Source organism: Tamandua tetradactyla, chromosome 7 (assembly GCF_023851605.1).
Source record: "Tamandua tetradactyla isolate mTamTet1 chromosome 7, mTamTet1.pri, whole genome shotgun sequence".
NCBI lineage: Eukaryota > Metazoa > Chordata > Mammalia > Pilosa > Myrmecophagidae > Tamandua > Tamandua tetradactyla.
The window spans coordinates 5,336,298-5,360,683 of NC_135333.1; the positions used below are offsets into that span (position 1 = coordinate 5,336,298).

The 24,386-nt window shown below is 37.1% G+C and overlaps 1 protein-coding gene and 1 pseudogene across 1 annotated transcript in view; one reads left to right on the forward strand and one right to left on the reverse strand.

Annotated features, from left to right (window-relative positions):
- Positions 1-3,543: 3,543 nt before the first annotated feature.
- RBM34 (RNA binding motif protein 34) overlaps positions 3,544-24,386 on the reverse strand; it is a 43,415-nt gene continuing 22,572 nt past the window's right edge. Inside the window, exons 7-11 of the mRNA XM_077168384.1 lie at positions 13,567-13,650; positions 13,237-13,300; positions 10,960-10,999; positions 10,606-10,724; positions 3,544-9,209 (exon numbers count right to left, since the gene is read on the reverse strand). Of these exons, the coding sequence (XP_077024499.1) occupies positions 8,925-9,209; positions 10,606-10,724; positions 10,960-10,999; positions 13,237-13,300; positions 13,567-13,650 (592 nt within the window). The 3' untranslated portion in view covers positions 3,544-8,924. The remainder of the gene's footprint in view (positions 9,210-10,605; positions 10,725-10,959; positions 11,000-13,236; positions 13,301-13,566; positions 13,651-24,386) is intronic.
- LOC143690777 (serine/threonine-protein kinase Nek7 pseudogene) lies at positions 15,063-16,696 on the forward strand (annotated as a pseudogene).

Genomic DNA, 24,386 nt, shown 5'->3' on the forward strand with positions numbered 1-24,386 from the left:
CATTTGAAGCCTTGACTAGAGGTGGGAAACACTTGCAAAATAGCTCACTTACATGGTTGTTGGCAGGAGGCCTCAATTCTAATGATAATGGCAACTAAAAAAATCCCAGAGCTCAAAGAGAAAGAGAGAAGAGAGAGAGAGAAGCCACACTGTCTTTCATGACCTAGCTTCAGGATTTCATTGTTCAGACATTCCATCATTTCCACTGTGTTCCACTGGTTACATAGACCAACTGGATACAGTGTAGAAAGGAACTATACTGGAAATAGTACTAGGAAGTAAGGATTATGGGAGCCTTCTTGGAGATTGGCTACTACAGTTCCCAAATACCCTCCTGGCCATATTTGCCACAGTACCTCTTCTTTCAGTTATTCACTAAACTAATATTTATTGAGTGTTTACTGAAAAAAAAAAAAACAGTTTTTTACTGTTTAACTACCACTAATCTAAGTAATTAGGATATAATACTGAACAAATCTAACTCCTTTCTCATTCAGAGATTGCATTCTAATGGGAAGAAGCAGATATTAAGCAAATGTCAAATAGCAACATTAAGTATAATGAAAAAGAATAAAGCAGCTACATGGGGGTGTATTTGTCATGTGATATGATACACAATGAGCTCAAGAAACACCTCTTTCAGAAAATGGATTTGGGGTAAAGACTTAAAGGAAGTAAACAAGTGAACTATGCAGATATCTGGGCTTTAATAACTTACATATGGATTTGCAGAGAGAATCGCAAATGTTCTTGAGGTAAGTGTGTGTTCCATATTTTGCAGGTATAGCAAGAAGGCCAGTGTACATAGAGTGGAGTTAGGTAGGAAATGAAGTCAGAGAAAGACAGTGAGGGTATGTAGGCCATGGGGAAAATTGGCTTTTGAGATATAGAGCAACTGGAGGATTTTAAGCAGAAAATAACTTGATTCAACTTCTTTTATTTGGATCACCCATAACACTGCATACAGAAAGCCTGTAGGAAATAGTGAAAGAAAACTAATGAGAAGACTGTTGCCATGATCTTAGTGAGACAGCTTGGACAAGGAGGTAGCAGATTTCACCATCATACGTATCAGTATTCTCCCTACCAGTACATCAGATTCTGGATGGCTTTCCAAAGTAAAGCCAAAAGGAACTGCCGATATAATGGGACAGATGAGAGAAAGAGAAAATTCAAGTATAACTCCAAGGGTTTGGCCTGTAAAATGGAATTTCCATTTACTGGAGCAAGAAATACCAAAAGATGAAGTTTGCCAGGAAAGTTCACAAGTGCAGTTTGGGCGTTAAGTCTGAGATACTTTGGAAACAACCAAGCAGAGATACCAAGAAGAGAGTTGGATATGTGAATATTCTCAAAGGTGAAATCTAGACTAGACAGATAAAATTGAGGGTCATCAGCATATAGATGGCATTTAAAGCTTTGAAATGGGATGAGATCATTAAAGAAATGAAAACAGCTAGAGAAGAGGTCTGAGGACTGAGTCCCAGAATACTCCAAATCTTGTAGATTAAGAAGAGGAGACAGAACCAACAAAGGACTCTAAAGCTAGTAAGGTAGGAGAACCAAATGAAAACAATGTGTCCAGGAGTACAGAGTGAATCATCTGTGTCTAATGCTGTCAATAAGTGGTATGATTATACATCCTGTTTTGCCAGGGCAGAGCTCCAGTTTACACCTGTTGTCCTAGCATAATTATTAATAGTCCCCCCTCTACTCTCAAAATATCCTGAATTGGCTAATAAATCAGATGATCATCCTACCAATAGGTCAAAATAAGGACTCAAAAATGAACATTGAATTTGCCAACACAGAGATCATCAGTGACAGTAAGAGTTGCACCTATTTTCCTACCCCCTACCATTCTACTTATCATGCTTACATTCCCCCACCATCTTGCCTTTGCTGATGCTGCTTGCTTTTCTCAGAATGCCTTCTTCCTTATCCCCACCTTGGGGGACCCTGCTTAAATTTCTCTGCCTTCATAAATGCTCCCGGGACATTCCCATATTCTCCATTCACCTCTACATTTGGTTAAACAGATTTTAAAACATAAACCTCCTATTCCTAGTGAAATAATAAAATCTGTAGGATCTTAAAAAGTTAAAAAAAAATTAAGACTTATTGAGACATAATTCACATAAATATTCTAAAAGCTTAAAACTGGAAAAGAAGCTTATGTATCTATTTTTGTTCATTAAATATGTATGTACCTTCACTGCCCTGAGACACTGTAGGGATGAAGATCTGATACCTGCCAAAAACAGACTTTGAACAAACAACTATAAGGTGATAAAGTGTTTAGTAAGAGAAGAACTACTTTCTATTTCATCGGAGAACCTAAATCTACTTGAGGCATCAGGAGGTGCCCTCCTGCTTTCCCGATAATAAACCTAAAACCCTAAAGAAGAATGGAAATTAGACCAAAGGTATATGTGTATTGCCTGGTCTCAGGTAGGGGAGAAGGCAAGTGTGGAGGGACAGATGTACCAAAGCAAAAATAAATGATTGGGGTCACAGGATTACATGCATCAGAGTAACACAAAGAGCTTTTTAAATCATATGTCCTGCACATATAGATTCAGAGTCTCTCCATTCAAAAAAGTTGTCAGTGTATCCCAGCCACTAATGGGAGTATTTCTGAGTCTCAGGTGTGTTAGAATAGAAAAGACTTATCCAGGGCCACAAAGCTTGTAATGAGGCCTTGAACTTGACTCCATTTATAGGTAAGAAAATTTTAGTAGACCAGGTTGGCCATTAGATTATGTCTCCTGAATAAGCATAGAACATATTACTCTTTTCTATTCCTCACACTGTCTTGTGCATTTTAAATGCAATGTAAATATTCAGATCACTACTATGAATCACAATATACCAAGTAAAATGTTTATACAAAAGCACAGTTAAACAACAGCTCATGCCTTTGAATCCCTTAACTACTCTACATTCTTAAATGCCTGTTGTAAAACAACTATAAAGCATAGAATCCTGAAATGGAAACAGCCTGGAAACCACCTAGGCCAAATATTACCTGAAATCATTAGTGGATTGTGGAACGAATTTAGTGCATCATAACCACCATTTTTAATGAAATAGAATTTTAAAAAAAGACTCAACACAAGTAGCACAGACAAATACTATCTTGGGAAACTTGTGTCAGCTAATTATATCCATGTTTGCAGAGGTCACAATCTAAAATAAATGTTACTGCAGATTGCAAGGAGCTAACCAAGCTACAAAGTCAGAAAGAAGGCAGGGGACCCACAGGATTGCCCTCCCTTGAGACACCAGCCTCAAGTTCAGGTGTCCCCTCACTTCAGATCAGCTGGCTGAAAATACAGGGTTACCTACAATCACCCTCAGATTCAATAACTCCTTATGATTCATAGACTTGTGAACGTTCTCTATTTGATTACAGTTTTATTATAGAAAAAAAATATATATATATAAATTAGAACCAATTAAAGGAAGAGAAGCATAGGGCAAAAACTGGGAGCACAAAAGCGAAGCTTCTGGTCATCCTCTCCCCATGGAGTCATGAATGGCATTTCCTCTTCCTGGTAAAGATGTGTGACAATATACACAGAATATTGTTAACCAGGGAAGTTCACCCAAGCCTTTGGTGCTCAGAATAGAAAAATAAATAAATTTATTGTGAAAAATAATATATATACAAAAAAGCAATAAATTTCCAAGTACATTTTAAACAAGCAGTTATACAACAGATTTTAAAGTTTGGTATGGGTTACAGTTCCATGATTTTTCATTTTTAATTCTAGCCATTCCAAGACACTGGAGATCAAAAGAAATATGAATATATTGATTGAGAAGTCATATTCATTTGTTAAATCCTATCTGTGCTGGTTTGGAAGGATGTATGTCCCCTAGAAAAGCCATGTTTTAATCTAAATCCCATTTTGTAAAGGCAGAATAATCTCTATTCAATACTGTATGTTTGAATCTGTAACTAGATCATCTCCCTGGAGATATGATTTAATCGAGTGGTTGTTAAACTGGATTAGGTGGAGGCATATCTCCACCCATTTGGGTGGGTCTTGATTAGTTTCTGTAGTCCTATAAAAGAGGAAACATTTTGGAGAATGAGAGAGATTCAGAGAGAGTGGAGAATGCTGCAGCACCACGAAGCAGAGTCCACTAGCCAGCACTTTGGAGATGAAGGAAAATGCCTCCCAGGGAGCTTCATGAAACAGGAAGCTAGGAGAGGAAACTAGCAGATGATGCCATGTTCGCCATGTGTCCTTCTAGATGACAGAGGAACCCTGACCGTGTTTACAATGTACCTTTCCAGATGAGAAACAGTGACTTGTGCTCACCATGTGCCCTTCCAGCTGAGAGAGAAACCCTAAACTTCATTGGCCTTCTTGAACCAAGGTATCTCTCCCCGGATGCCTTAGATTGGACATTTCTATAGACTTGTTTTAACTGGGACATTTTCTTGGCCTTAGAACTGTAAACTAGTAACTTATTAAATTCCCATTTTTAAAAGCCATCCCATTTCTGGTATATTGCTTTCCGGCAGCAAGGAAACTAGAACATTACCTTCTCTATCATACTCTTCCGTCTCTTTTTTGTGAAAAATAATATATACAAAAAGTCAGTAAATTTCGAAGTACATTACAAGAATTAGTTGTAGAACAGATTTCAGAGTTTGGTATGGGTGACAATTCCACAATTTTAGGTTTTTATTTCTAGCTACTCTAAGGTACTGGAGCCTGTGCTGGTTTGAAATGATGTATGTACCCTAGAAAAGCCATGTTTTAATCCTAATCCCATTTTGTAAAGGCAGCTGTTTCTTCTAATCCCTATTCAGTATTGTACGCTTGAAACGGTAATTAGATCATCTCCCCGGAGATGTGATTTAATCAAGAGTGGTTGTTAAACTGGTTTAGGTGGAGGCATGTCTCCACCCATTTGGGTGGGTCTTGATTAGTTTCTGGAGTCCTATAAAAGAGGAAACATTTTGGAGAATGAGAGATTCAGAGAGAGCGGAAAATGCTTCAGAACCACGAAGCAGAGTCCATCAGCCAGTGCTTTGGAGATGAAGAAGGAAAATGCCTCCCAGGGAGCTTCATGAAACAGGAATCCAGGAGAGAAAGCTAGCAGATGATGCCGTGTTCACCACGTGCCTTTCCAGATGAGCGAGAAACTCTGTTTGTCATGTGCCTTTCCACTTGGGAGAGAAACTCTGAACTTTACTGGCCTTCTTGAATCAAGGCATCTTTCCCTGGGTGCCTTAGATTGGACAATTCTATAGACTTGTTTTAATTGGGACATCTCAGCATTAGAACTGTAAACTAGCAACTTATTAAATTGCCCTTTTAAAAGCCATTCCATTTTTGGTATATTGCATTCTGGCAGCTAGCAAACTAGAACAGAGCCTAAAAGACATATCAATATACTGTCTCAGCACTCATACTCATTTGTTAAACCCTACATTTTCTGTATAACTCCACCATCACCTTTGATCTTTCTCTCACTCTCTAGGGGTATTTGGGCTATGACCATTCTAACTTTTTCATGTTGGAAGGGACTGTCAATAATATGGGATAGGGGAATGGAATTACTTGATGTTCTGGAAAGGCTGGCCCCTCTACCTTTCAGGACTTATCTGGTCCAGGGACCCATCTGGAGGTTGTAGGTTTCTGTAAAGTTACCCTAGTGCATGGAACTTTGGAGGATCTTGTATAGGTATTCTTTAGGATTGGCAGGAATGGTTTTGGTTGGGGTTTGGGCAGTTATGATAGTAGCAACATCTAATTGAAGCTTGTGTAAGAGTGACCTGCAGAGTAGCCTCTCGACTCTATTTGAACTTTTTCAGCCACTGATACCTTATTTGTTACTTCTTTTTCCCCTTTTGGTCAGGATGGCATTGTTGATCCCATGGTGCCAGGGTCAGACTCATCCCTGGGGGTCAGCTCCCATGCTGCCAAGGAGACATTCATCCCTGGATGTCATGGCCCACGTAGGAGGAAGGGCAATGGTTTCAGTTGCAGTTGGGCCTAGAGAGAGGCCACATCTGAGCAACAAAAGAGGTCCTCTGAAGGTGACTCTTAGGCAAACTTAAGTTTTTATTGGGGCTTAATCACATACTGCCAAGCTGACTAACCAGGTAAGTCTCCAGCCCATCCAGAGAGCAAAACTGATATGGCATGGCCCAAAGCCTCCATCATAAATCAATGCTGGGCTGTCCAGAAGCCAAAGCCCCTAGGCAAAGACACTCTTATTAGGCTGGGTATTTCATCTCATGGTAGCTGAGGACAAAAGTTAGATCTCTTACTATAGTCTGAAACCACTGATACAGTCTAACTTTATTTTACAAATCAAGATATTTAGATATGGAGAGGTTGACAGACATGTCCAGGTCATGCACAGAGTAAGTGACAGAGTTGGGTCAAGAACCCAGATGCTGTTACATGCCAGTCCAAAGCCAAGGCACTTTATGTGAAATCTTAGAGACTAAAGGAGCAAACTATGGTAATGACACTAACACTAGTTTAACTGGAGTGAGAAAATACTTAGGTAAAGCATTCCTGACCTTTCTCATAAGTAAGGATTCTTCAGCCTTACTTTTTTTTTTTTTTTAACATTCCACTGAAAAAATCTTTGACTTTTGGATAGAAACAGGAATTTTTTTTCCAGGAAAGACAATGCAATCATATTTCTGCTGGACCCAGAGCATGGCTTCCTTATTAGAATGTGTTCGGTATCAATGCAGCGCGTTCTGCAATTCTTGTCTGGAATGCTGAAATCAGACCTTCCCAGCACCATACAATGGTCCAGGCCATAGATAGCAATGCTTGAGTCATATTTGATATGTTCCTGGATCCCCAAATCAAAGTTTCCACAATGTCAGACCTTTCTCCAAGATTTCCTCTGCCTTGGGACACATGGTCTGGGCAGTGGACAGCAATCTTTTCAGTTCTCCTCATGCTGTACCTAGCTTTGGAAGATATGGGGTCTGCCCTGAGAGCAGTTCCAACACTTTGGCTGCCTAGGTCAGTCTAACCCCAAGCCCAAGTAGGTGCTGAGATAGAGCTTGTGGCTGTGAGGTTCCTACGAGGGGTTCTCCTTTTCACCCTGATCCTGCATGAGGGAGAAGAGCCTGTCCTACTTTCTCGATCCAGGATCATTAAGAGAAAACAGATTTTCATCAGGTTTTGCCAGAGAAAAAGTGTTCATGAGAAGAACAAGAACAATGCTCATTACTAATCAAAATCACCAAGTTTTTATTTCAATTATTAAAGGCCAAATTTGAGCCACTGTCGACCACCCTTATATATCTTCTTATGGCTAGAAGTATTTAATCAAATATAGCACGATACAATTATTTTTCCGGGTAACAAAGAATTATATCAGTATCTCTAATGGAAATGTTCTATAAAACCCACATTCCTTTCTGTTATATTTCTTCTATATCATATGTGCTTTAAAATTATAATAAAGTGTGCATATTCTGCTTAAAGTTTAAATTTTGTTTGTACAACCAATGTGGAGTTTTTAAATGTTGCTATGCTTTGAGAAGCTACCCATTCATAGGAAAGCCAGAATTAAGTTTATACACACAGACTACGTCAGTACATAGTCTCAAGATGATGCATCTGTATGTAAATTTAACTGGAAATGCATGCAAAAAGTTTCAGACATCAGGTAAAAAGTATTACTGAACCCTACTTAGGAAAAACAAGGTTCTAAGCCCCCTCCGGGGAGAGGTGAGGTTAAACTATTCAGGAGCTGGCTAGACAGGAAATTGACATGTCACTGCTCTCTACAAAGCTACATTTGAAAGACCTATAAAGTCTTCCCCATGATAACCCCACAAGAAGATTTTAAAAAATGCCAGTAACTTGCTCAACCCCCAATCCCTTTATCCACATAGGCGGTAAGATGGATGTACACTCAAATTCTGCCATACCAGTTTACTACCACCCCCCCCCCCTCCTGTGCTACAGGCCCAGCTTGGTAAGATACACGAGAGGTTGCACCAGGTACAGCAAAATGTTAAGTCCTAGGGAATGCAGTGGTATCCTGTGTATAAAAACTATTTATAGTTTGTGACAACGTATTTTAACCAAAAATGTTTCCTTTAAATATGATGTTTCAAAAGATTATTCAATTTGGGTGGGAGACACTAATTTAAGGATCTTAAGTTTTCCTGGGAGAAGATTTTTCAAATAAATATAGAAATGAAAAGTAGAAATCTGCTTAATAAGCTGATTTTCCAAGGACTTTAAGAAGCAGTTCTAATCACTGATTAAAAATAAAAAAAATCACAGCAACATCATTCCACAGATATAAAAAGTACAAGGTATCCTTATTGATTAGTTATTATGAGATTGACAAAATAAATCTCGAACTTCACTCAACACAAGAACAAGAGAAAGGAACAAAAATGAGTGGTTATTATATAACAACCCTCAAAACTTTCTTCTTAAGGACTGTGACTGTAACTTAGATCAGCATTCCCAGTTTATTTAGATATTTTGTTCAGGTACAGTCAGTACTACTACTTAGTGTATTGTTTTAATTTTCTGTAAATTTACTTACTTTTCAGTCTCATTCTGTGTGGTAATATTCTGAAAATAACTGATCTGAAGTGCTAATTACATATTTCCAATGTACATTAAAGTAAGACGTAACAACTAAAATTCTAAATGTTCACCCTATGCCTGAAATGTATAACATTATTACTAACATGAACCCGTACTAAACAATTTACCCATATTTTAAACAAATGTGTCAGAGATACCATTATAATTTAAATAAACTCAGAACAGAGAAGTCTCCAAGGTTCACATACAGCATCTATAAAAATTCTGAAATGTAACACACAGGTCAACACACTTTTAATACTAGTATTCAGTGTTTGCTTTTTTTTTTAAAGGAAAAGAGAAAAGAAAAGTTTCATATTATTTCTGTTTCTTTGCTTTCTGAGTTTGTCCACTTCTCTTCTGTCCCTTCTTTTTCTTTTTAATGAGAACTGCTTTTTCTCCAATAAAGAAACTTTTAGAATGTCTTGCAGTTTTTGAAGCAAAATTTTTAAGTCCCTGCTTAGGTTTACCAATATTCCTCAAACCAGGATTTGAGTTTTGTTGTTTTAATTTTTCTTTATTAACTGAACGCATGACTCTGAGTTTTCTTCCCATTAGTTCAGAATTATTTAATTTCAGAGCAAGATGAACAGCATCTGTATTCTGAAACAGAAATTAATAAATTAATTTTGATCAGAAACTCAGCTGTGAAGAAACTAATAAAATACTTTAAAAAAACGGGATTATAGCTATTTTCAGACTTCAATATAAAAACCCTTTCTATTTCCATACCCTGGAAGTGCAACCCCATGTCTTCTGTAGCCAAAGCTAGGTTTCACTCATACTCCTCACAAGTTTTTCCCCAGGGAGCACTCAAGCTGCCTTATCAAATGATCAGTCACAGTCCTATAGTCTTCCTTGTTTTCACTGCAAAATAGCGTGGTTAGACTAACTAGATTTAGTCACACATGATATTTAAACCAATACATTTCTTCCTCAAAAGAAATCCTTATGTAAAAGCCCAGTTTAATTAGTTGACTCAAGGGCAGGAAATTCCCCCATTAGAGTTCCTGAGATGCTGGATTCTATGCCCTCTAGGGTTCCCCTTTTAGATCCCCTGTTCTAGTCTTATTCTTTTAATATTGATAAGATGTTTGTTAAAAGACCTTAAAAGCTTATCAAGTAACAATCAATCAGAAGACAGAGACCAGACAAAAGAAAAATGACTACAATACAATAATGATGAAAATAAAAAGTTGTGACAACCTTTCTAAAAAGTCACCTGGCAATATAAATCAGAAGTCTTAAAAATGGTCAAACATCTTGACCTAGTAATGGCCCACAGCAAACGATCCTTAGGCAGGCCAACATTTCAGGAAAAACTATAACCCACGGCAATTTGACTGTTACACTGAAAAATGAAGAACACTGCAAATGCCCAACATTAGGGGGAAAAATACAAATTATGCTATATCACTCAATGGAACAGGCTTATATAACACAATGTAACTTAAAGCAGTTTACAAAATTTTATGCGCAGAGATAAAAGCTCAACTATTTAAAAAAAAAAAAGGGAAGGGGAACAGGAAATCACCTAGAGGAAATAAAGTGACTTTTGCTGAGGGAAGAAAAATTCAAATGCCATCAGATGGTACATGTTCTTTCACTACCTAATAATGTTAGGTGGGAAAAAATAATATTTAGTGAACTAAAATAACCAATTTTATACAAAGACTAAAATTTTTCTTCTAAGCAAATGGTCAATTATTTTCTCTATTTTACAGAAGGTGAAATTGATACTCAAGTGATACAGTACCTTTAATATCCAATATCTAAAATATTATTTAGTAACATCAATATGAACAAAGGGGAACTAGAACATCTTTTGGCAAGGTCCTATTATATCAACAGTATCCAATATAGCAGGTTACGAATTTAATTTCCTTAAGACAGAATGTGAGGGTGAAAATGAAAGCTATGTCTGAATGGATGAAAAAGTAGTAACAATCCCTCCCAGTTCATTTTCAAAGGATAGTGATAATGCATTAGTCTCTCATACCTCAAATAGTACATAGCCAAAACCTTTGCCAACTCCAGTAACTTGGTCTCTCACAATTCTCACTGCTACAATATTCCCACAGTCCAAAAAATGTTGCTCAACAGCAGATTCTTCAATTTCTTAAAAACAAATTGAACCAAAACGGAAGTAAAGACTTGCAATCTCCTTAGAAAGAAATAAATTTTTAATAACAGATATTCATGCATATTTAAGCATAGCCTCATTAAAATTAGTCATTTACAATACACGCTTTTTAAAGTTAGTTGTAAATCAAAACATTAAATTACTACTCAATTTTTATTTCCCCATTATTTTAATAATATGAAGGTACTTGATTTGTTTAAACAAACTTACTGTAAGGGAGATTCCCCACAAATACTGATCTCTTGTCCCTCTGAAACACAAAGACGGTTAAGAAAATATCACTCACATAAGCAAAAGACTGAGTCACCCTAAAGTCCTCCCTTTTCTTCATTCCCCATATCTTAACTGTTCACCAATCCTCCTGATTTCATCACCCTTCTCTCTCTTATCTATCCCCTGTTTATGTTTCTTCTGTTTTCCCAGCTGGTCTGTGAGTGGTCACCATCAGGAGGAAGTTCCTTTTTTGTTCAAAGCTGGCAATGACACAGGGTCTTTGTTGACATGTGTCAACAAAGACGAGCTACATCAGGAACTGACATAAATTTTAAGTAAAGGGCTAGATAATAAATATTTTAGGCTTTGTGGTCCATGTGGTCTCCATCTCAACTATTCAACTCTGCCATTACAGCAGGAAAGCAATCAATTATGATAGGTAAATGAATTAGACTGGCTGTGCTCCAATAAAAACTTATTAACAAAAACAGGCTGCACGTGGATTTGGCCCACAAGGCACACTTTACGGACCCCTCTCTGCTACATTCAGATAAAAGCCGATGCTTCTGCCCAGGCCTTTGTCATTTTCTTAATTAGGTCACTCTGACACAGAATGAAATGCACTGTTTCTGTGGTGGGCACTTCCAATCCATCCTTCATTTACCTCTGTAAAATGCAAGGCTGGTTATGGTGCTGCTTCTTTTAAACTGTTAGACTCACTCCTGGACAAAATCCAGACCCTGAGGAGCCAGACAAGGGTCTTACAATTTGGCCTCTACCTATTTGTCCAACTACAACTCTTATGCCTGCCCCTCAAATCCTACCTAATAACCAAATTAAGCTCTTGCCATTCTCTGAGCAAATAAAGTTTTCTGTCCCAACGATTTATACTGCTGTTTCAGCGCAGATATCCCAGGCTCCCTTTTGTAGTGGGGAGAAGGAAGCCTGAAGAATGCCTATACATCTTTCAAGACCTGTTCTGGAAAACCACCTTTACTCTTTTTTTCCCCTTTTCTTCTTTTTTATGTTAACACCATATGTAACATAAAATGTTCCATTTTCATTGTTTTTAAGTGTACAACTCAGTGGCATTAATTACATTCACAATGTTGTGCTACTATCACCATCATCCATTACAAAAACTTTTTAATAAGCCAAAATAGAAATTCACTCCCCCACCACTCTGATCTACTTTCTGTCTTTATGAATTTGCTTTTCTAGATATTTCATCTGAATGGAATCATACAGTACTTGTCATTTTGTTTCTGGTGTATTTCACTTAGCATGTTTTCAAAGTTTATTCACGTTGTAGCATATATCAGAACTTCACTCCTTTTTATGGCTGAGTAATATTCCATTGAATGTATATACTATACATTTTGTTTATCCACTCTTCCAGTGATGGATGCCTGGGCTTCTTTTTCCTTCTGGCAATTGTGACTAATGCTGCTATGAACATTAGTGTAGAAATACCTGTTTGAGCCCCTGTTTTCAGTTATTTGGCTGGCAGATATACCTAGGAGTAGAACTGCCAGCTCTTATGGTAATATCGTATTTAACTTTTTGAGGAACCACCAAATTGTTTTCCATAGCAGCTGCACCATTTTACATTTCCACGAGCAACATGTGAGTATTCCAATTTTTCCACATCTTCATCAACACTTATTTTCTATTTTTTTTTTTAACATTAGCTATCCTAATAAAGGTGACTTTTACCTTCTTTCCTTGTACCTCCTCAGGTTAAGGGTCCCCTCTCCTGTGCTGACAAAGCACCCTTATATTTATCATAATATGTCATAAAATGGTACAATGATTTGTTCATCTCTGCTTGTCTTTACCTTTATACTGTGAACTCCTAGAGAACTGAGACTGTCTTATCATTGTATGCCAGATAAGAGTAGGAACTCAAAATCTCAATTTAATGAATGACTTAACTTTCTAGACCTCAGCCTACATATAAGGTATCAGACTGGATGATGGATAATGTACCTTCTAGCCCTAACTTTCTATGATTATTTGAACAAATGGAGGGAATGCAGCAGTGCTTTAAACAGAAGATGACGATGTTCTTGAATCTAGCTAATGTTGGCTAAGAGTCCTGTGACACCCCAAGCACCAATATTGTCACTGTAGAGGATGAAGTTAATTTACTTCTGTGCTTTCACTTATGCCTGTACTACTGATTTCACTCTCTCCTCAGCAAAAGCTCAAAAGGAAATATTTTTATTTGCAAGCCTCTAATTAGGCTCTTATAAAAAATCAAGAATTACTTACAGATGAGGTCTCAGATGCAAGATCAACTCTAACACGAAATCCATCTGCAATCTGGGCTCCATTACTATATTATAATTAAGAGCAAAATAGTTGTTAAAAAAATAAAATGATGAATATGCAACTATGTGATGGACGGAATGATCATATGTTGTTTGTGTTTGTTGTTATATATTTTTTTTAATTTAAAAAATTAAAAAAAAAATAAGAGCACAAAGTTACTGTAATATTTGCCCAAAAGTGAACCCAAAGAATGAAAAATAAAGAATAAAAAATTACACCTACACATATTTAAATATAATAATTCTGTTTAAACCTCAGAGATAAAATTACCTTTTCAATGCTTTTGTAGCAGCATCCTCATCCTTAAACACAACATAAGCATTAATATTTTTCTGATCGGGATGAATTTTACGTCTACACCAAAAGATAAAAGAAAAAAAAAGACATGTAAAATTTGTTAACCTCAAAGCCACTAAAATAAATACAGCTCATTTTCTACTCTGAATTAACACACACGACAAGAATTATTGGGTAGAAGGTTCATTTCTTTGAGTAAATATTTAGCAATTACTCAAAGCGAAGACAATGTATAGAGCCACTGGCTGACACACCTTGTTACTGTGAGAGAAGTGGTAGACCACAGCTCAATGCCAATCCTTGAGAACACTAACTACCTAAGTCACAGGTTTATAACTGGCATATACATAAACACATGTTTTCTTCCCTTTTAACTGTAAAATGAAGCATACACATAGAAAACCACACAAAAATGCATAGCTTAGTAGCTTAGGAAATTATTAAAGGACCAGCATCCTTTACCATCACCCACTCAAGAAGCCTATGTGGCCCTTTCCAATTTTCTACTCCCTCCCTTTTTCAAAGGTATCCACTATCCATACTTCTCAGGAATCATTTCCTGTGTGTCTTCATAATTTTACTGCCCAAGTGTTTTACGAGACAGTGTACATTGGTCTTGTCCTTTCTTTGAACTGATGTATCTTTTGAGCCTATTTTAATGTTCAATATTCCTCCTCTTTCTTTTCCTTTTATTTACTTAAGAACCCCTGTTGTTACAACCTAGTTGTTTGACCTGCAGAACTTCCCACAGCCTAGATCTGGCTTGATTACAAGCTTGTGGTGCAAACTGATATGTACCTTTGTCCACTATAGTTCTTGGAAACTGGAGCTGGATCCAGAGGTTTGATCAGACTCAGATTCAATCCCTTTGTCAGGACTGTAGAGAGTATTGTGTCCTTTCATTATGAGAGTATTGTGTCCTTTCATTATGAGGGATGTTTTGTCTGCTTTTCACTCTTTTTTAATAACTGCAACCACTGCTGTTCAGGGCCTAAACTCCAGTGATTCTTTAGGGTTTGCAAAATAGTGATATAATTTAGTTACTTTAAGGGGAAATCATCCTTAGAGTTTTTTTGAAGGGAGACACGGGAATAAGTGGAAAGTGAGAAGCATCAGTAATTTATTCTACATCAAGGAGATGAAAACTTTGGCCCATGGGCCAAATCCAACCTGTGTGACTTGTTTTTGTTCTATTGGTGAGCAAAGAATGATTTAAAGAGTATTAAGAAAAAGGAGAAAAATATGTGACCAGTCTGTATGTGCCCTGCAAATCCTAAATATTATCTGTTACTTTATAAAAAAAGTTTGCCTGCCTGCATTCTATACCAATGAATGCTGTTCTTCAGAGCAGTGAATAAAATCAAACTTAAATGCTTTAGAAAGTCAAAATATTAAGTAAAGCAGAAAGTAATAAGTTTTAGTATGATGAACTATTAAAATAACACTTTCAGGGGGAAATCACCAAGATATAGTTAGATGATGACAGCCAAATAATGGGAATAATCCACATTTCCATCAACTGGTGAGTAGATAAATACATCATGGTACATCCAAACAACAGAATAATACTGAACAATTAAAAAAGGAAATCTTTGGTATACAGAACAAAACCATCACTCCAAAAAGAAAATGCAAATTACCGTACAGTGACAGAAAGCAGATCAGTGACTGGAAGGGGGAAGGGATGCACTACAAAGGAGAATGAGGAAACAGGGGGATGGTGAAAGCATCCAATATCTTAGCTGTGGCGATGCTTTCATGAAGGCATTCTCATGTCAAAAATAATACAAGTGTACACTTCAAGTACCTGCAGTTTTTTGGAGGTAAATTATACCTTACTAAAGTAGGAAAAAATTTTTAAATGACTATATAAAAAAGCAAAAAGCAGCCAGACAGAAATACTGTGGGTACTAAGTAAGGGCTCACAGAAACGCCAGAACCTGGAGAGAGTCAAGGGAAGCTAAGAGATGAAGCAGTTTGGCCCAGCAAAACCAAATGAGGGCCTACAGACGCCTGGAGAGAAAGCCATTGGATTCAGGATCTGAAAGCAACGAACCAGGAGCAAAAACCTCAGATGCCAGCCACCTGCCTTCCCAGCTGACAAGAGGTGTCCTGGCTGCTGGTTGCCTTTTCACTGAGAAGAGTTCTGAAGTTTCTGTTGCTTTGGACAATGGATAAACAATCACAAGGAATCCAAAGGCCACCTTTTCCTCAGTTCCAACCACAGAAGGCTTTAAGACCAGATATGGGCTATAACACATTGGCCAACTTTTAAACAGAAAAGAAAATTGGTCGTGTACAATTTAGTGAAGTTTATAGAGCACCAGGTCTCATGGATGGAGTACCAGTAGCTTTAAAAAAAGTACAGGTATTTGATTTAATGGGTGTCAAAGTATATTCTGATTGTATCAAAGAAATAGATCTCCTTAAACAACTCAATCATCCAAATGTTATTAAATATTATATCTCATTCGCTGAAGATAATGAACTAAATAGTTCTGGAATTAGCAGATGCTGGTGATCTATCCAGAATGATAAAGCATTTTAAGAAACAAAAGAGGTTAATTCCGGAAAGAACAGTTTGGATGTACTTTGTTCAGCTCTGCAGTGCATTGGAACACATACATTCTCGATGAGTCATTTACAGCCATTGGGATGGTAAAACTTGGAGATCTTGGGATTGGCCAGTTTTCCAGCTCCAAAACCACAACTGCACATTCTTTAGTGGGTACACCTTATTACATGTCTCCAGAGAGAATACAAGAAAATGGATACAACATCAAATCTGAATACAAGAAAATGGATACAACTTCAAATCTGACATCTGGTCTCTTGGCTGTCTACTTACTATATGACATGGCCGCATTACAGAGTCCTTACTATGGTGAAAAAATGAACTTATACTCGCTGTGTAAGAAGATAAAACAATATGACTACCCACGTCTTCCTTCAGATCACTATTCAGAGGAACTACGACAGTTGGTTAATATGTGTATCTACGTGGATCCAGAGAAGTGACCAGACGTCCCCTATGTTTATGACACAGCAAAGAGGATGCACACATGCACTGCAAGCAGCGAAACATGTGGAAGATCATGAAGAACATAACCAAAATAACTGAAAGTATTTTTGTGCAAATCATACTTCCCTTTTTTGTCTGGGTGTTAAGATTAATATTTCAGAGCTAATGTGCTTGGAATCCTTAACCAGTTTTCATATAAGTTTCATCTTGTACCAATCAGAGTCACTTCTTACAAACCCAAAATAACTTTGGAAAAATCAAATTGCATGTTAGGAGAGTAAATGAAATCTGATGGTTTTTAATGACTCAAGGTTTTTAGGATTATATAGACTTTTGGATAAATCGTGTTCAGATAAACTCTGAGTGCCAAATATTGAACGTTTGGCTTGGTACACACCAGCATAGTCTTACAACCTGAGGAAGAGTATCTGAGCAGGTGCCTCATTTCCTTTTTTTGTCACTTATGGGTGTTTGCAATGAACACAATTGTGAACTTTTATGATTATTTTATTTTTAAAAGTTTGAAGTATGTGTTTTAATTCTTAGCATTGTAGTTTTCAAATATAATTCTTTAGAGAAGTGTAGACAAACTATTTGAGAAACATTTCAAATTCTTAGCTTACACCTTTAAAATGTTAAATATGAAAAGGTTTGGGGGCAAAATATGAGTCACACACTGAAGAGTTTTTGTTTTTTGTTTTAATATCTCTAATATTATCTTTGCATTAAACTGGTATAAATGAATCCGTTTAAAAACTGCTTAAGCATCTGTTTGACTGGTGTGATAGTAATTTTTTTAAATATTTAAAATTTTTTTAATTAATAAAACCACTCAACATACAGTATGAACATTTTTTCCCAGTTGTATATTCATCATCCTGATCATTTCTTAAAACATTTGCATAAATTCAGAAAAAGAAAAAACAGAAAAAAATTCATAGATACCATAACCCTTACCCCTCCCTTTCACTGATAACTAGCATTTCAATCTACTAAATTTATTTCAACACTTGTTCCCCATATTATTTATTTTTATTTTTAATCCATATATTTTACTCATCTGTCCATAAGGTAGATAAAAGCATCAGACACAAGGTTTTCACAATCACACAGTCACACTGAGAAAGCTGTATGATTATCATCTTCAAGAAACATGGCTATTGGAAAACGGCTCTACATTTTAAGGCAGTTCCCTCCAGCCCCTCTGTTAGGCCTTAACTAAAAAGGTGATATCTATTTAATATGTAAGAATAACCTCCAGGATAACCTCTCGACTCTGTTTGGAATCTCTCAGCCATTGACACTTTATTTTGTCTCATTTCTCTCTTCCTACTTTTGGTCGAGGTTTTCTCAATCCCTTGGTGCTTAGTCCCTGGTCATTCTAGGATTTCTCTCCCACGTTGCCAGGAAGCTCTGTACCCTTGGGAGTCATGTCCCATATATAGAGAGGGGGAGGGCAGTGAGTTTGCTTATTATCTTGGCTGTGAGAGAGAGGCCACATCTGAGAAACAAAAGAGGTTCTCTTGGGGGTGACTCTTAGGCCTCATATTAAGTAGGCTTAGCCTATCCTTTGTGGGGTTAAGTTTCATATGAACAAACCCCAAGACTGGGAGCTCAGCCTATTGCTTTGGTTGTCCCCACTGCTTGTGACAATATCAAGAATTCTCCACTTGGGGAAGTTGAATTTTCCCCCTTTCTCACCATTCCCCCAAAGGGACTTTGCAAATACTTTTTTATTCACTGTTCAAATCCTGGGATTTATCAAGGTATCACTCTGCATCTACAAAATCTCATGCCCTACTCAAGGTTCCATGTACTTCTGATGTTCAATTAAACTGTCCACGTAAGTTATATTAGGAAATGCACTAGTCAAAATAAAAATTTTGTACCAAATAAATATTTTTTGCTTTACTCTCATGCATAAGTTAAAGTTTTAAAATACGAATTACCATCTATTTTCAACACCCTGAATTATTGACATTACTCTGTTCTTCATGCAAAACATTTTTAAATTTGCACATTTAGTCACTATTATTATACACTCTAGGCATTCCTAGATTATAACATTTCAGTCTTCATCATGTATCTTTCCTTCTGCTTTCATTTTTGCCCCCAGGCCTCCTCCCTCTATCATTCTCACATTCAGCTTCATTCAATGTTTTAACATTATTGTATTCCAGTTAGCTAGTATTGTGCTATCCATTTCTGAAATTTTACAATCAATCCCATTGCACAATCTGTATCCCTTCAGTTCCAATTACCCAATATCTACCCTATTTCTATCTCCTGATGACCTCTGCTCTTAACTGAAATTATCCAAGTTTATTCACTAATGTCAGTTCATATCAGTGAGACCATACAGTATTAGTCCTTTTGTTTCTGGCTAATCTCACTCAGCATAATGTCCTTAAGGTTCATCCATGTTGTTACATACTTCATAACTTTATTTTGTCTTAAACTTTATTCTGTCTTACAGCTGCATAATATTCTATCATATGTATACATCACAGCTTGTTTAGCCACTTGTCTGTTGATGGACATTTGGACTGTTTCCATCTGTTCTAGTTTGCTAGCTGCCAGAATGCAATATACCAGAAACAGAATGGCTTTTAAAAGGGGAAATTTAATAAGTTGCTACTTTACACTTCTAAGGCCAAGAAAATGTCCCAATTTAAGCAAGTCTATAGAAATTTCCAATCTAAGGCATCTAGGGGAAGATACCTTGATTCAGGAAGGCTGATGAAGTTCAGGGTTTCTCCCTCAAGTGGAAGGGCACATGGAAACACAATCAGAGTTCCTCTCTCATCCGGAAGGGCACATGGGGGAGCATGCCTCATCTGCTACCTTCTTCTCTTGGCTTCCTGTTTCATGAAGCTCCCCGGGAGGCATCTCCAAAGGTCGCTGATTGGTGGACTCTGCTTCTCGTGGCTATGTCATTCTCTGCGCTCTCTGAAATCTCTTTCATTCTCCAAAATGTTCTCTTTTACAGGACCCCAGAAACTTATCAAGACCCACCCCAAAGGGTGGAGACATGTCATCACCTAATGCAGCTTAACAACCATTATTGAATAAATCACATCATCCAGGAAGATGATCTGATCACAGTTTAAAACATGCAGTATTGAATGGGGATTATTCTGCCTTTACGAAATGGGATTTAAATTAAAACATGGCTTTTCTAGGGGACATACATCCTTTCAAACCAGCACACTACCTCCTGGCAATTGTCAATTATGCTGCTATAAACATTGGTGCACAAACATCTTTTTGTTTTGCCCTCATGTTCTCTGAGTAGATACCTAGCAATGGTATTGTTGGGTCCTATGGCAATTCTATACTTAGCTTCCTGAGAAACTGCCAAACTGCATTCTACAGCAATTTTACCATTTGACATTCCCACTAAGAGTGGATAAGTGTGCCTCTTTCTCCACATCCTCTCCAGCACTTGTCATTTTCTGTTTAATGATAACAGCGATTCCGGTGGGTGTGAGATGATATCTCATTGTGGTTTTGATTCGCATTTCCCTAATAGCCAGGGAAGTTGAGCATCTTTTCATGCCTTTTGGCCATTTGCATTTCCTCTTCAGAGAAGTGTCTGTTCAAGTCTTTTCCCCAGTTTGTAAGTGGGCTGTCTTTTTGTTGTTGAGTTGAACAATCTCTTTAAAAACTCTGGATACTAGACCTTTATCTGACATATTGTTTCCAAATTTTGTCTCCCATTGGGTAGGCTGTCTTTTTACTTTCTTGACAAAGATCTTTGATGCACAAACGTGTTTAATTCTGAGGTGTTCCCATTCACTTATTTTCTTCTTCTTATGCTTTGGGTGTAAGGTCTAGGAAACAGTCTCCTATTATAAGGTTTATAAAGATATTTCCCTACATTTTCTCCTAACAGTTTTATGGTCTTAGATCTAATGTTTAGGTCTTTGATGCATTTTGAGTTAATTTTTGTATAGGGTGTGAGATATGTGTCCTCTTTCATTCTTTTGCATGGGATATCGAGTTCTCTAGGCACCATTTATTGAAGAGACTGTTCTGTCCCAGGTAGGTTGGTTTGACTGCCTTATCAAAGATCAACTGTCCATAGATGAGAGGGTCTACATCTGAACACAATTTTCAATTCCATTGGTCAGTATATCTATCTTTATGCCAGTTTCAGGCTGTTTTGACCACTGTAGCTTCATAATAGGCCTTAAAGTCAAGTAGTGTATTACTTTATTTTTCCTTCTCAGGATACTTTAAGCTATTTGGGGCACCCTGTCCTTCCAGATAAATTTACTGTATTTTCCATTTCTGACAAGTAAGTTTTTGGGATTTTAATTAGTACTGCATTTAATCTGTAAATCAATTTAGGTAGAATTGACATCTTAACTATATTCTTTCAATCCATGAACATGGATTTATTATTCTTCTATTTATTTAGATCTTCTGTAATTTCTTTTAACAATTTCTTATAGTTTTCTCTGTATAGGTCTTTTGTCTCTTTAAATGTATTCCTAAAGTATTTTATTATTTTGGTTGCAGTTATAAATGGGATTCTTTTCATGATTTCCCCCTCAGATTGTTTATTACTAGTGTATAGAAACACTACAGAGTTTTGAGTGTTGCCCTTGTAACCTGCCATTTTGCTGTACTCATTTATTAGCTCTAGTAGTTTTGCTGTGGATTTTTTTTGGGTTTCCAACATATAGTTTCATATCATTAGAGAGTTTTACTTCTTCCTTTCCAATTATGAGGCATTGTCTTTCTTTTTCTTATCTAATTGCTCTAGCTAGAACTTCCAACACAATGCTGAATAACAATGGTGATAGTGGACATCTTTGTCTTGTTCCTGATCTTGGAGGAAAGTTTTCAGTTTTACCCCACTGAGGATGATGTTAGCTGTGGGTTTTTTATATATTCCCTTTATCATGTTGAGGAAGTTCCTTCTATTCCTATTCTTTGAAGTGTTTTCAACAGGAAAGGATGTTGAATATTGTCAAATGCCTTTTCTGCACCAATCGAGATGATCATGTGGTTTTTCTGCTTTGATTTGTTGATATGGTGTATTACATTAATTGATTTTCTTATGTTGAACCATCCTTGCATACCTGGGATGAATCCTACTTGGTCATGGTGTATAATTCTTTTAGTATGCTGCTGTATTCGATTTGCAAGAATTTTGTTGAAGATTTTTGCATCTATATTCATAAGAGAGATTGGCCTGTAGCTTCTTTTTGTAATATTTTTGTCTGGCTTTGGTATAAGGATGATGTTGGCTTTGGAAAATGAGTGAGGTAGCTTTCTCTCCTCTTCAATTTTTTGAAGAGTTTGAGCAGTAATGGTACTAATTCTTTCTTGAATGTTTGGTAGAATTCACATGTGAAGCCATCTGGTCCTGGACTTTTCTCTTTGGGGAGCTTCTTAATGACTAATATAATTTCTTTACTTGTGATTGGTTTGTTGAGGTCATCTGTTTCTCCTTGAGTCAACGTTCATTGCTCATGCCTTTCTAGGAAGTTGTCCATTTCATCTACATTGTTGAGTTTATTAATATAAATTTCTTCACAGTATCCTCTCATTCCTTCCTTTATTTCTGTGGGGCCATGGCTCCTTTTCCATTTCTGATCTTATTTATTTGCATCCTCTCTCTTCTTCTTTCTTTCAACCTCGCTAAGGGTCCATCAATTTTATTGATCTTCCCATAGAACCAACCTCTGGTTTTGCTGATTTTCTCAATTGTTTTCATGTTCTCAATTTCATTTATTTCTGCTGTAATCTTTGTTATTTCTGTCCTTTTCCTTGCTTTGGGGTTAGTTTGCTGTTCTTTCTCAAGTTCTTCCAAGTGGACTGTTAATTCTATTTTTGCCTTTTTTTCTTTTTTTCATATAGGCATTTAGGGCAATAAATTTCCCTCTTAGCATTGCCTTTGCTGCATCCTATAAATTTTGATATGTCATGTTTTCATTTTCATTTGCCTCAAGATATTTACTGTTTTCTCTTGTAATTTCTCCTTTGACCCACTGGTTGTTTAAGAGTGTTGTTGAACCTCCATATATTTGTGAATATCCTGCACTATTATTGACTTCCAACTTCATTCCTTTATGATCTGAGAAAGCATTTTGTATGATTTCAATCTTTTTAAATTTATTGAGACTTGCTTTGCGACTCAACATATGGCCTATCCTTGAGAATGATCCATGAGCATTTAAGAAGGTATATCCTGCTGTTGTAGGGTGTAATGTTCTATAAATGTCTGTTAAGTCTAGCTCATTTATTGTATTATTTGAATTCTGTTTCTTTATTGATCCTCTTTCTAGATGTTTAGTCCACTGATGGGACTAGGGAATTAAGTCTCCAACTTTTATGCTAGATGTGTCTATTTCTCTTTTCAGGGTGTGCGTCATGTATTTTGGAGCATTCTGGCTCAGTGCATAGATAATTTATCATTGTTATGTCTTATTATTGAATTGTTCTTTTATTAATACATAGTGTCCTTCTTTGTCTCTTTTAACTGTTTTACATTTGAAGTCTAATTTGTTGGATATACAGCTACTTGTGCTGGTTTGAAAGGATGTATTGTGGTAGTTAGATTCAGTTGTAAACTTGGCAGGTGAAAGTACCTAATTCTGTTGCTATGGACATGAGCCAATGGTACCTGAACGTCTACTGTTGCTCATTAAATCTGCAGTCAGCTAAGAGGCATGCCTGCTGTAATGAATGATGTTTGCTTTAACTGGCTGGTGTTTAAATGAGAGAGTTCAACGTAGCACAGCCTAAGCAGCTCAGCATACCTCATCTCAGCACTCGCAGCTCAGCCCAGACCTTTGGAGATGCAGAAAGAAATCACCCCAGGGAATGTTGTTGAAACCCAGAGGCCTGGAGAGAAGGCCAGCAGAGATCACTCTGTGCCTTCCCACGGAAGAAAGAACCTCAGTTGGAAGTTAGCTGCCTTTCCTCTGAAGAACTAATGAAATAAATCCCCTTTTATTAAAAGCCAATCCATCTCTGGTGTGTTGCATTCCAGCAGCTAGCAAACTAGAACATGTATATACCCTAGAAAAGCCATGTTTTAATCTTAATCCCATTTTGTAAAGGCAGCCATTTCTTCTAATCCCTATTCAGAATTGCATGCTTGAAACTGTAATTAAATCACACCCCAGAGATGTGATTTAATCAAGAGTGGTTAAGGTGCGTTGGGTGGAGGCGTGTCTCCACCCAATTTGGGTAGGTCCTGAGTGCTTTCTGGAGCACTCAAATAAAAGAGTAAACATTTTGGAGAATAAAAGAGATTCAGAAAGAGCACAGAAGAAAAGCATAGCCATGAGAAGTAGAGAGGACCAGGCAACGACCTTTGGAGATGATGAAGGAAAACACCTCCTGTGGAGCTTCATGAAACAGGAAGCCAGGAGAGAAAGGTAGCAGATGACACCATGTTCGCCATGTGCCCTTCCAGCTGAGAGACAAGCCCTGACTGTGTTCGCCATGTGCCTTCTCACATGAGGGAGAAACCCCGAACTTCATCAGACTTCTTGAACCAAGGTATCTTTCTCTGGATGGATGCCTTTCATTGGAGATTTCTATAGACTTGTTTCAATTGAGACATTTTCTCAGCCTTAGAACTGTTAAGCAGCAACTTATTAAATTATCCTTTTTAAAAGCCATCCCATTTCTGGTATGTTGCATCCCAGCAGCTAGCAAACTAGCACACTACTCCTGCTCTTTTCTGATTGTTATTTGCATGGACAATCTTTTCCCAACCTTTCACTTTCAAGCTATGTTTATCCTTGGG